We start from the raw sequence: 14,450 nt of genomic DNA on the forward strand, positions 1-14,450 counted from the left end.
CAGGTGGCAGTCAAGACATGGGTGGGGCTACGAGACCCCAGGGAAGCCATGAGTAGGAAGGTAACTGGTGGGATTTTTCTTTGACATGTAAGGGAACAAATAGGGCTGAGAAAGTGGTGTGGATGTGCATCCATTCCACTGTGAAGTGGGCACAAGATCATGCAAAGAAGTAGTCCTATTATCAACAGCAGCTGGGTCTAGATGAGGAAGGCGTACCTGACAGCTGACATGAGTCAGAGGGGATGCTTTGAAGCCTCTTGCATACTACATTATGTGAAATGGGGAAGAGGGGATCCAGTCCCCATGCGATTTTGATTCATCAGGGAAACAACAGCTTGGATGCCGTAGCCATAAATAATCCATGCTCTTAGGCATGACAGAGTGAATCTGTCGCTGCTAGGGAACAGGAACCAAGTGATGAAGGTAATGGAAGTCATGGAACAATGGTGTGGGGAAAGAGAGCGACCAAGGGGCTCATTACGATGGTAGGAGGACCGGAGTCTGACCGCCAATGTGCGATGGTTGGGACCGACTACCATTAATGCGGAAGTCCCACCACTGACGGGCCAATCCCGGGACTTTAACACTGGGGACGGTACTGCTGGTTGCGGCACCATTTGCAATGGTAAAATGGCATGCACTGCATTTCCTTGCACTACGTGGCAGTCACCACACGGTGCCTGCCACTTAGTGCTGGGAAATGTTTGGGGGTACCATGGGTACGCCCCCACTGCACCCCCCCAAACACAAAGGGGGCTTGCAAGGGCCCCCCAATCCAATCACCGCCAGTCATAGAATGGCTGGCTGTAGCTAGTATTGTAATCTGGTGGACAGTGCCTGCTAGGCACCGCCACCATTTACAAGGTCCTTTCAGCTCCGCCAAGCAAACTTTTTTTTTTATCACAAACTTTATCACGTTTGTAATTTTTTTCAAGACGTAAATACCATCTTCCATAACACAGCTAACACGTACATTAACAAGGTACCAGCACATCATGACAAAGTGCTTCGGTCTACGACAACAATGGATTACTGTGTATACATCTCCTGATAGTAAATATTCCAGTCTATATCTTTACCTTATATTGTGAGATTTCAATTATTCCTGATAAAACAATATAACCACCCTAAATACCTCCCTCCACCCCCCCTCGCAGTTATCTAACTGGGAGCACCATCTGTATCCGCCTCGTAGACAGAGCAATATAGTAACATTTTACATACAGACCTGCACAAGATCAAGGACTTGGAACACACCGCCAGCCAATCTTAACAACTGCCTGTGGCGGAAGCGTGGCGGGCAGTCTTTGCACCCGCCATGCTTGCAGAATGATTCCCCCGCCATCGCAATGTGGTGGGGGGAAATGGCCAGCTAGATGGCGGAGGACCTGCCACCGCACGGCTGGAGGTGGCAGGCCCACCGTCATCCTAATGAGCCCCCGAGTGTAAGAGGGAAAGAAAGAATACTATGGGCCTTTTTGCGAGTTGCACGCTACTAGAGATACCCTTACCACTGGCAGAATTGCCCTAGTACTGAGTACTGTGCAATTACGAGTAGAACCCATGGAATGGAGATGTGTCAGATCATCAAACCATACCCAATTCACCATTCCATAGCGTTTTACTACATACATTTACTGTCTGCTCTAAGCAGATGGCAAATGTATGCACGAGTCTGTGGGTGGGGGATAATGGAGTTGTATAAAAATATAAAGAATAAAGAACATAAAATAAGCCTACTGGCAAATGTAATCTCATTTTGATTTCAGGGCTTAATGTCCATCTTAATTGAACACATATCCATGGTATTTGAAGATGGTGCTCTCTGACTGCCAATGAATGGGACATGGATGCTTACCTTACCTTTCCTGTCAATCTTAAATAATGAAACTGTAAAATTCAAGTTAAAATGAAAATAGGCTCCAAGTAGAATACATTTAGAAATGTTTAATGCAGTACAAATGGTCCCATCCATCCACCAACCTGTGTCATATGCAACTGACTGCAATCAAGAGTAGACTCATCACACCAGGTTCTATCACCATAGTGTTCCTTAAACATACACAAGACGAACACAGAAAGGGAAAGATGCAGGGAACAAGTAATTTGCAGGATGTTACACACCTTCCCCCCCACACACAAAACCCTAAAGATCCCCTCAGAGTAAACACAAAAAAACAAAACAGCTAGATAGGAATTGCACTCCATTTAATCCAGTAAAATCCAGTTACACATATTACACCATCTGATAATCTTCAAACTTCAAAGGTCGTCTAGTAATTCTCTTGTCTCTTAGATTATTACCATTTTTACTTTCCTCTGCAGGATTTGACATAGAAGCATGCGTGGAAGAATCACCCTCATTGACCTTTAGCTTACTCTTCTTTATGATAGCCACTCTGTTTAGATTCCAGATGCGTGAGTCTTCAGTTTTGATAGCATTTGTTAACACTTTGATAACTCTATGAGGTTTTTGAAACAAGTTGGATGCTTTCCTACCAAACGGAGCTCTGATCATAAGCAAATCACCCACTTTAACAGGAGTAACTTAAACTGATTTTCTTTGGTCATAGAGTACCTTACGTGCCTTTATTCTTTCACCCTTTTTGAGCCTCCAATTATTACCAGAGACTTCAAACCTCTTTTCGATTCAGTTTCATTGATCCCGAAAGGAGCAACCAATGTGTTGGCACACCCCCTTTTGAGTATTTCAAATGGGGGGAGTCCAGTAATAGCATGAGGAGACACTATGTAAACTTCCACTTTTCTGATAACCTCCTCTTTCCAATCCATGCAGCTCTGTTTGGCTAAGACAATAGTTTCCTTCAAAACACGCTTGAAGCGTTGAAACATGCCATTGCTTTCGGGATGAAATACAGCACACCACTTATGTTTGATGGAACACTTCAGTAAGAACTTTTGCATTTCATTAGATACCAATTGAGTTCCATTATCAGTTAGTATAACCCCAGGTAAACCTTCTCTACCAAAGACCTCCCTGAGAAACACTATGACCTGTTTGGTATCAATACACTTTGTGATTTTAACTTCTGTCCATCTCGAATGTAAATCAATCAACACAAATACATAATTTTCAAGACCATTCCCACAGATAGGCCCCAAAATGTCAAACACCACTGCTTGGGACACTTCCTGTTGACCATGGGCTGTACTCAGGGCTTCTGACATTTCTCCCTGATACAACAAGGTACACAATCCCTCACAAGTAGTTTGACTTGTGTGTCCATTCCTGGCCACCAGTAAGTGAGTCTAAGTCACTCCTTCATTTTAGACATTCATTCCTTGATGTCCTTCATGGGCCATCTCAAGAAGTTCTTGACAAAGTGTGCTAAGAGGAACTAATCTGGTACCTCGAAAAATAAGGCCTTCACATTCTGATAATTCGTCCTTTACATGCCAATACTTTCACAATCTCCTTTCACTTCATTATTCCGTCCATTTTTAAGCAAAGAAGCCAGCTCAAGGAACTCTTTGTCAGAAGCACACTCCTCACACCATCCACTTTCCTTCATTCTACCATTCTCAATGGCACAAACCCATTCATTAAGTTTGTCCTCATCAGAACTGAAAGTACCATCACTTTGTGCCACCAACCTTGACAGTGCATCAGTGACACTGTTCTTAGCACCTCGTACGTATTCAACTTTAAAACTGTATCCCTGAAGTGCTACTTCCCACTTGGAAATCCTTCCTGAAACCGCATCATGCCTTTTTAGTTGAAAACTTGACATAGGGGCTTGTGATCAGTCCGTACTTCAAATTTCAAGCCCCACAAAATATTCTTAAGTTTCTTTATGGCCCCATGAACAGCCAGGGCCTCTCTTTCAATAACAAAGTATCGCAGTTCAGCTCTTCTAAGACTTCGTGAAAGAAACAGAATTACATTTTCAGTGTCCCCATCACTGGCACCAACCACCGAGTGCCTTCTACCTCCTCAATTATAACATCAACCTTTAGTTTCTCTAATTCACCTTTCATTTCATCCCTCACAGATAATGTCACACCACGCACTTTACTAGCTATGGGTATGGCTCCAGGAACTAATCTTATTTTATGAACATAATCACGTAAACAGCCTAACTCATCCTTAAAAACATTGGTAAAGTCTCTCTTGAGAAGTGTCGTATAATCACAGTCACTGTTTTGAGCTAACACGCCATTGACTTGAAAATCTTCCTGTAAGATAATAGGGGATCACTATTTGGATCCAACATTACCCCAAGATCTCTCTGGTGAAACCAGCTAAGAATGCTGTCACCTTTGTGCGAGACATTTCGATCTTTGTACTCTATCAATCTAGAAAAGCAACCCAACAATTTTATTGGTTTTCCACCGTAGGCGCTGGGTTTAATGTCAGCTTTGAGTAGTTTCATAGCCTTGGCAAGTTTATTCATAAAAAAATATTAGAAATGATGGTATTTGTTGCTTCTGAATCAAACAGAACCATTGTAGACTCACCTTCAACACATATGTCATCCAAAGGACCCTTCTTGCGATTGTCAGAGACTTGTGATACAATTTGTCCGTAGTAAATGTTACTGCCACCTGTAATGGTAAGAATGTTGCCTTTGTTTTTCTTGGCCTTACACACAAAAGTAACATGTCCTGTCTTTTTACACTTTGAACATGTCGACTTAAGACCTAGGCACTTTTTATCATTTGCCAAATGATTTTCACTCCCACACCTATAACTCTTAAGTTGTAAATCTCTAAATGTTTTCTTTTGTGCCTTCGCAAAAGTACTTTTTTTCAATCCTTTTCCTTTGTACTAATTGACACAGAATGAATACTGTTTCCTTTGTTTTCACGTTTAGAAATTATATCCACTCATTTCAAAGAGTGCTCAATTCCCCATCATTTTGTGTCCTTCTACCAAAGTGATATCGTTCAAAGATGGTACTGACTTTGGGTAAATAGTGCTTGTCAAGTTTCAAAATGCAAACCTCGTATTCTTTCAAACTCTGATCATTAACATCGGGCAAACGATCAAACACCTCTTGTCCCTCAGAGCCTAGACAATGAAGGAGGAGAGCAGTTCTCCTTTCAGCACTAAGATTAGTGCTGTACACGTTGGCATATCTCTCAAACACTTTCTTCCACTTCTGCCATTTGGTTCGTGGATCACCAGGGAAGGCTAGGAAAAAAGGAGGAGTTGCCACATTCTGCATAACACCACTGAGGAAAACTATGATAAAGACCAAAGAGAGAGGAGAAGAATGAGATCAAACGAGCAAAAAAAAAATTACATTAAAAAAACAGTTTTCTATATGGAATATGTTGTTAACATATTGAAATTAAGCAAGCAAAGTTCAGTAGATTGCTCAGTGGTACTATTGTCACAAAAGCCGTTCCTTGGGAAGATCACTAAATTGCCGAGTGGTTTGAATGTCATTAAAACAAGTTCCTTGAATAAAAAGGAAAAGAAAACAAATAAAAAAAACAACATTAAGAAAAGAACAAGTTTACTTGTATGTCCGCTGGGAAAAGACGCTGCAAAGTCCTTATTCAAAGCTTCCATCTGTGAAGAAAACCTTGCGCTGTAAAGAAAGTCCTTTATGCCTTCAAGTAAATCCAAAATGTCCGCCATGCTATGTACATAACAGGAAAAGCGTAAGGTAGCGTGATGATGTAGCCGCAGAGAGGATCCACAGAAAATGGATGCAGAAGGACAAATGTTCGTGTAACCAGGAAACGACACGTAAGGCCATCAGGAACGCGAGACAGAACAACGTCGTTGGTGAGTCCAGTAGAAATTTTAAGAGATGCAGGTTCAGAGACTAACAAACTTGTTAATGGTTGTAATCCACTGATCACAAAGGCGGACGCTGCTCAGCAAGAGGGAACCCAGGGAGCCGGCAAAGGGCATTCCAAAAAATAACGAAGTTTTGCAGGCAACACATTAGTCATGTTGAAATAAATAAAAATTAATAAGAACGACTAGCGCTCAGCAAATGTCTCAAAAGTGCCGGTGAAATCAAAATCCAAATTCACATTCCACAACGTTGACTTGTAGACAGCATATAGGTGATGAAGTAACAATTATAAATATCCAAACGTTATCACCAGAAACAGCTGAAATATTACGTTATCACCAGAAACAGCTGAAACATTACTTGAAAGAACTTTCCTCCCAAAATTGAGGTAGGATGAAAAAGAGGCAAAAGAGCCAGCACGGGAGTCTCCCAGCTAAAAAGGTGAGATAAAAGACTCTCAACCTAAAAAGTGAGACGTGCGGCGATTGCTCTTATCATATGAGTTCACACCGACACCTCCAAACTTTTAAATAGGTATGAGGTGTGTGTGACGATTGCTCAAATTAAGTCCATTCCCCCATATATAAAAGTAAAGTGTACTTACATCAAGTAAGAGTTGGAATAAGAAGAACTTTTACCTGTTCAGAAGGTAAAGTTCATTATTCATAAATAACTATGTTGTTGGATGTTGAGACCATGTTCTTGTTGCGCGCGTTGTAACCGCAGCTCAGCGCCAGCGTTAAATACAAGTTAAAATGAAGATGAAGCGGCGACAAGTAGAATAAATGTAGAAAAGTTTAATGCAGTACAAATGGTCCCATCCATCCATCAGCCTGTGTCAGATGCAACTGACTGCAATCGACAGTAGGCTCATCACGCCAGGTTCTTTCACCATGGTGCTCCTTAAACATACACAAGATGAATACAGAAAAAGAAAGATCCAGGGAACAAGTAATTTGCAGGATGTTACAGTAACCCATCGGGAGCAGTCACATATGAGACCCACTTTTCTGCCAAATCTCAAAGTCTTCCTAATAAAATTAAGCTGTTGAAAGCAAAACCTCTCCGAGGCCACCTGAAGGAGTATTCCAGGAACAGCCCATTGGACTAACGAACAATTTTAAATATTGTCTGAACTACAGGCCTTATTCTTTTCACACACTTCCACCTTAGAAGAGGGATGAACCTTAATGGATGAACATGCATTTTTTCCTTATACAGGGCACAACATCTGCAAGGTTGTATCTGAGGGCCAGAGTTCACAGGAGATGGTGGCTAAACAGTGAGTCTATGGTATAGCACTAAAAGGGAGTTGGGAAGATTTATACACAAATTACTGGAGGTTCTACATACCTTGAAAATATATACATCACCAAGGTACAAACATATGAAGTTAAGTATGGCAAAGCCATGCAAACATCACTTTTGAGATTTTGTTGCTAGATACTTTATCCCTCAAGCTGCTGGGCTCCAACAGTAAGTAAGGGAGACGGGAGAAATGTCCCAAGAGCAGCGCCTTGCATATGCCAGTATTTTCCTCTACACCTTTTCAGCCTAATTTTGTAACTTTTATTTACCGTTGCATATGTAATATCTTTTGTCTCCCAGGAGAAATGTCCCAAGAGCAGCGCCTTGCGTATGCCGGTATTTTCCTCTATACCATTTCAGCCTGATTTTGTAACTTTTATTTACCTTTGCATGTGGAATATCCTTTGTCTGCTTCGGTGCACAGGTACCTTGGCCGCATTATTTTTTGGATATCGTCTTTCTGGAAATTACCCCATTGCAAGATTCCATTGGCGCAGGAATCTCTCTGTAGCAAAACAAGGGAGATAATGCAATAAACATGATGGTTAAAATAAGGCATCGATTATACAAAGAACAATGAAGAAGGGATGAAAGGATGGAGAGAGCAGGGAAAGAGCAGAAGGAAATGGAATAGGGAGAAGGAATAAGAAAAAGAAAGATAAAAAAAGAAGGGAAACGGTTATAATATTTTGAGAGGTAAAGAGGGATCAAAAAAGAAAGAATGAGGCAGGAAAAAACAGAGGGATAAAAGCAATGATACAAGAGAAAATATTAGGGTATTTTATGAAGACTACACATTGACAGCCTGAAGTAGAGTTCGGTAGACGGGTGACTCTGTCACTAACAAAATGGATATCCTGTCTGCCGTACTACAAGGGCATTATATGCGATGGCACTTGAATACAGCGGACAAGATATCCATCACAAGTGTGGCAGAGTAACCCATCCACTGAACTGTAATTCAAGCCTCAGTGAGGAGAGAAGGGCAGTTAGAAAGAAAGAGAGATTGGGTCATATATAAATATAGAAAAGGTGTGACAATATATGTATATTTGTAGAAAAAAGAGGGTAGGAGGCAACAGAGGTGTGAGGCTGAGAACACAAGGGCATGAAAAAGGAGACAGAACAATCATATTTTGTTCAGTGATTTGAAGACAAGGTAGAGGTTGCAGATGTTCTCATCTTTCAATGGGTCATACCTATCTCATGACTCCCGAGTTGGTTTACGGTAAGAAATTATGTTTGAGCTACACATCACCCCATCACTTGCACATTTCCGAAGATGGGTAGTGGATTTGCTGAAAACCATACACTTAAAAAAAAGAAGCAGGGAATGATGTAGTGCCTACATTCAGTTGCATCTTCCCCATGTACCCCAAACTCTTTGAGCCTGATTGGGAATTTGATGGATGGGTTACTTTGTCACAAATGTGATGGAAATCCCATCTGCCGTATTATATAAGTGGCGTTGGATATAATGCACTTGTATTATAGTGCACAGGATATCTGCGACGTTTGTGACAGAGTAGTCTATCCACCAAACTATAAATCTCAAGAAGACACAGCCAAGTCTGTTGAGAACTAGATGTAAACATTTTTGGCAGGGTTATGAGCAATGCATCAAATAATGTCCTCCAGAAGCAGGAACCAGGGCATCCAAATTATCCAATTATCTCTTTCAGTCCTTTGATTTTATAGAGTCATCTTTAGTCAATTCTGGCTCAGTCACTCTCAGACTCTGCCTTCATGTTAAGTAAGATACAGTGCTATTTAGGACATGCTCACAACTACATTTCGCTTTTATTGTTTTCGGAAGAATTGCTTGGGCCGTAAGGCCTGCATGTTTTCAGCGCCACGCTTGGGTGATGTCACAAAAAAAGCATGCTGGAGCTAATTTTCGCTGCCGAGCACCAACGCAGACACCCTTACACCATAGTGCTGGGGTACCTTTGTTGTAGTGGAAGATTGTTTATGTGCAGGAAGGTGTTCCTTCCTGCACATAAACAATTGGAAATGACATTCTGAAACTTCTAAAGCTGCAAAACTTCATTTTTTTAAATTGACGGTTTATGTGCAGGAAGGATCACCTTCAAAACCAATGGGTGTTGCAGTGGAACGCCCACTTCAACGCCCATTACCCACCCCTTTCACGCTACTATAGCGTGAAAGGGGGCCTTATTCACAAGGCAGTTTTAAGCCACGATAAGTGGCTGAATGCTTCCTTGTGAATAAGGCAAAGACCCTATCACCACCATAACGTCAGAAAAATTGACATTGTGGTAGGGATTTGGGCTTGTAAATATGCCCTTCAATTTGGAAAGGGACTACTGCAAGAATGCCATACCTTGCTTTTTTGGAAAAAGTGTGAAAAGACTCTTTGACATTTTCTTTATTCACTAATGTTTTTTGTTGTTTTTTAACATGAGACTCTGCATAGTAAGTAATCAGGCTGTCAGCATTGACAGCGGCAGAAGATTTTCCTAGTATTAATTTGTTTAGCCCAGATAGTCAAATGATCATCTAGTTCAAAATCCATTGATCTTATCCGTTTAGTTGAAATGTTATTCTCATTACTCTCATTGCAACTATTCTTGCTACTATATCTTCAAATCATACTCTATCAATTTTAATAAAAAAATAGGGACCCCACAACCCAAATTACTTAGCCACTCACCTACATTTTCAAAACCACTCCCTATATTTCTTACTCAAGACCCCACAATCTTCCATAAGCCTGGCTCTTCAAACAACCTAATCTCATGTGTGATATTAGTTATATCATAAAGCACATTTTTACCTTAATTAACTTACAGACATCACTTTCTTTTGCCCTAAATATATCTAAGGCAAAACGGTTCTGCATCACCATTGCTCTAATTGTCTAATTGCTGACATTTCTACATTCACTATTTCAAAAGACCCTGACGTATTTCCAGCAAGTTTATCTACAACTCTAGACAATTTTATTTTTATTTATTCTAATAGTTTTATATAGCGCGAACATGACCCTTGCAGGTATCAGAGCGCTGTACAGAGTTTCAGCGAACAGCGTAGTAAAACAGTAATATCACATTCAGTAAAAATTGTAAATTAACTACAACCAAGTATCATAGTTTGTCATTAAAAACAACAAATTGTCATGGTTCAGACCACTGCAAATACCAGGCCATGTGAAGGAGTATGGGAGTAAAGACGTTACTGCATAGGAAAGCGTAACAATAAAAGTAGTCGTAGTAAGTTATACATGTCAGCGCCTGAGCAGACTAGAGTCCTGGGATTTTGGGAAGTTTCTTCATAAGGAGTTCCTTGACTTTTTTCTTGAATGATATGATTGAGGGATTCGTTCTAATTTTGGGAGGTTTTGTGTTCCAGACTCTTGGGGCAATCCCAGGGAAGGCACAGTTGTAGGTTTTCTTCTTGTGGAATCTTTTAGGTTTCAGAAGAAAGGTGTTGGAGCTTCTGGATGTTCTGGAACCACCAGAGAGCTTGAGTTTCTGAGCGAGATAGTTGGGGGTATTGTGATGGAGGGCTTTATGAGTCATGCAGGCAATTTTTAGTTGGATTCTTGCTTCGTAAGGGAGCCAGTTAATAGATTTGAGATCCAGGGTGACTTAGTTGTATCTTTTTGATGTGTCTAGCGGCAGAATTGAGCGAGGCACTTAGAGGAGCAAGTTTGGACTTGGGTAGTCCGGATAGTTTTGTACTACCATAATCCAATCTGTAAATCACTAGGACTTGTACTGCATGCGTGAAGTTATTGGGGGTAGGAAAGTTTTTAATTTTCTTAAAATACTCATTTGATGATTTGCTGCTTTAGTGGAGATACTGATGTGCTTCTGCATTTTGAGGTTCTTGTCAAGAGATAGGACCAGTGATTTGTCAATGATTTGTGAAGTCAGTTGTTTTAGCCATTCTTCGATGACCATTGTCTGGCAGGGTGGGGAGATTAGAAAGAGCTCAGTTTTTGAGCATTTAGTTTGAGGTGATTAGTTGCTAGCCAGTTTTGAGTTTCCATTAGTGTTGTGTTGAGGGAATTGATGTCTTCTGGGAAGAAGATTTTTAGGTATAGCTGGGTATCGTCACCGTACATGTTGTAGAGGATGTCGGATGGGTTAAGAATTTCTGTTAGGAGTTCGCTGAATAGGTTAAAGAGGGTGGGCAAGAGAGATGATCCCTGTGGGACCCCTAGTGAGATTGGCGTGGTCTGAGATAGAGAGTGACTACATTTGACTCTTTGAGATCTGTTTAGGTGATAGGAGGAGAAACCAGTTAAGGATTGGTCCTGTTAGGCCCATACGATGTTCCAAAAGGTCTAAGAAGCTTGTGTGCTTAACCGTGTCAAAGTCTGAGGATAGATCAAGGAGGATTATTAGGCAAGCTTGGTTCTGATCCAACATTTTAGTGCATCATCCACAACATCTGTCATAGCAGATTCGGTGCTATTCCTGCACAGAAACCAGAATTAAATTAGTCTAATAGATGGAAATTATCAATGTGGTTACAGAGTTGAATGTAAAAACAGGGTAGGAATAATGGAAATAGGTTGGTAGTTTTTAAGGTCAGTTTGGTCCGCTTTTGCTTTTTTCAGAATTGCGGAAACTTGACCGTCTTTTAGGCAGTCAGGGATGGACCCTTGAAGGAGGGAGGAATTAACAATCTTGGTCCAGATTGGGAGTATTGCAGGAATGATTTCCTTGAAGAATTTAGAAAGGGGCATGTCATTGAAATGGTTTGAAGGTTTCAGCCTAATTAGGACTTTGTGAATGGTGTCTTCATCAAAGGTTCTAAACGAGCTCCATAAGGCATTGTTTTTGAGCAAAAAGCTTCGAGAGCACTCTGGAAAAAGAAGTTTGGGAGGAGAAGGGCAAGGTTGAGGCGGAATAAGATGTTGTTCCAAGGCCATCTGCAGATCGTTTTCATATTTTCTGCCTTCTGCAGAAAGAAGGAGGCAAATTTGTCACAATTTGGTAACAATTTGGGTCCAACCAGTGATTGAATGGGTGCGCAGTTTGATTGTGCTTTTATGAGCTCAAACTGTTTTTGGGTCGGTTACTGGCAAGATCTAGTCGATTTCTGAAGAAATTAGCTATAGAGGTTCTGATGTTTTTGTAGTATCTGCTCCTCAATGATCTCGGGTGTTTGAGGTGATCAATGGATGGGTCAGATCTCCATTGACGTTCTGCTAGTCTTTCTGTGTTGGGACTACCATTGTACCAGGGTTTAGACATTTTAGTTGAGGCTCTTTTTAGTTGGAATGGATCGATTGAGTCAAGAACAGACTCCATGGACAGAGAGTAGTGATTTGTGAGATTAAGGACATCTGTGAGCTCTTCGGAGGGAGTCAGGATGTTGTACCTGAGAGAGGTCAGAGCATTCCTGTCAATGTTGAGCATGTTCTTTTTCCAGACTTTGGGCTTGGATCATTGAGCAGTGGTGTTTATCAAAACTTCAGTGATGAGAAATGTGATACAGTGGTGGCCGGTCCAATCACAAGGAGTACAGTTTGCATCTGAATTGAGTTGAGCTTTGCAATGATAAGGTCTAATGTTGCTTCTTTATTGTGAGTGGGCTTGTCGCAGAATTGAGTCAGGTTAAGGTCTGAAAGAAAGGTTTTGATGCTGTTGACTGCTGGATCATTCAGGTCATTCCAATGCAGATTGAAATCTCAAATAATCTTGTGGTGGATATGCTCAAATGTCTGCACATCTATTAGTAAGTTTTCAATTTACTCATTCCCAATCTGATGACTTTCCTATTAGGTGGTGCTCTTGAGGCACTATAATACACACCCACCTTAGGTATAAATCCACTAAGCTGCATAGCAATGCAGGCTAGTACAATTAATCAAACAATGCACCGAAGCACACACAATACTGTTACTCTTATCCAAACAAAATAGACTTTTTTGATCAGAAATAGTTTTTTTACAGTCGTCGATTGAAGTTCAACAGATGGTGGCATGCAAGGGCATGTTTTATCCTGATAATAAACACAAGAGCAGCATCCAACACGTGTTTCGACCTCCTAGACTTTTTCAAGGCTGATAACAGTAACAAGACACAAATTGTCACTGAGGTGCTGCAGGTCAGCAAGGAATTAGTATCTCTCAAGCCACTTTTTACAAAGTGTCTTGTCACACCCAGAGAAGGTTCATTAGTTACCAGCAACTGCTTATACTGCCCATTTAGATTTACACCATGCTCTGATGCTGAATCGGTAGAAAAGGGACCTGTATGCTATAAAATGTTCCTCTTGAACTGTAGATCTTAACCAAAGCACGCAATGGAAATTTCCATTTTCCTAGAGGATGAGCACCTGGACGCGCTTTTCTTAACCAAAACCAGGCTTACCAGCGAGTCTGACCCAATCCTCGCACAAAGTCTTGCCTCCGGTTACCTCATACAAAGATTAGACCGCAAAAGCGGTAAAGGGGAAGGGAACGCTATTATATACACAGATAGGTTCAAATGCCGTATCACACCAGACCCGTTACATACTGTGAGAAAATGGCCTTCTCAATTAGTTTTTCACTATACACTCTCTGGAGTACTGATTTATCATCCCCTGGGAACACCAGGACAATTTCTTAAGGCAATCAGCGGCACTGTTGCCAAATTAGCTAGTTCTACCTCCAATTTCACAGTTATCAGAGATCTTAATCTGCACCTAGACAACCCCAGCAACTCTGTTGCCTTTGAGTTAGTGGAAAACCTCCCAGCGCTCCAGCTCAATATAAAAGTGTCAGGAGGGACCCATACTAAAGGACACCTCCTGGACCCGATCTTTACCAACAATGAGGAACTCTTAGTAGGGAACCCAACTCCACTTCCTTGGTCTGACCACTATTTAATCCCCTTATCATGGGTCGCCACAGGACCACCAATTTCATACAAGAAAACTAAAAGTCAGAAACGGCCAAGGTCCAAACTCCCCCTCGATCAGTGGATCCGAGCTCTAGATGCCTCCACACTTTCTAATGATGCTAACGACTCAAACCCAACTGTGGCCAATGATAGGTTCAACACATGGATTGAGCACTCGTTAAATCTTGCTCTCCCTAAACAATCATGCCAAAACAAAATTAGATCTAAGGTCTCGCCATAGCTTTGCAAGCTTAAACAAGTCTGTAAAAAATTATAAAGGAAATGGAGAAAAGACCATGCAGCCTTCAGCAAACAAAAAAATAGAGAGGCTATTAAAATATATCAAACAGAAATTTAAAGGGCACAAGCTGCGTACTATGGGGCAATAATCACCTTGGCCTCTAACGCACCACATGAAATCTTCCATTTAGCCAAAAACACTCATCAAAAAACCCACGCACCACAACTTTCCACAGAGGGTGCCCTCACCCACTGCAATAACCTG

General features: G+C 41.2%; 1 protein-coding gene across 2 annotated transcripts in view; it reads right to left on the reverse strand.

Annotated features, from left to right (window-relative positions):
• C2 (complement C2) overlaps nt 1-14,450 on the reverse strand; it is a 482,116-nt gene that overhangs the window by 33,866 nt on the left and 433,800 nt on the right. For both annotated transcript variants that reach the window (XM_086924577.1, XM_086924578.1), the window contains one exon: nt 7,467-7,587. In XM_086924577.1, coding sequence (XP_086780703.1) covers nt 7,467-7,587 — 121 coding nt within the window. The remainder of the gene's footprint in view (nt 1-7,466; nt 7,588-14,450) is intronic.

This window comes from Lissotriton vulgaris, chromosome 5, assembly GCF_964263255.1.
Source record: "Lissotriton vulgaris chromosome 5, aLisVul1.2, whole genome shotgun sequence".
Lineage (NCBI taxonomy): Eukaryota > Metazoa > Chordata > Amphibia > Caudata > Salamandridae > Lissotriton > Lissotriton vulgaris.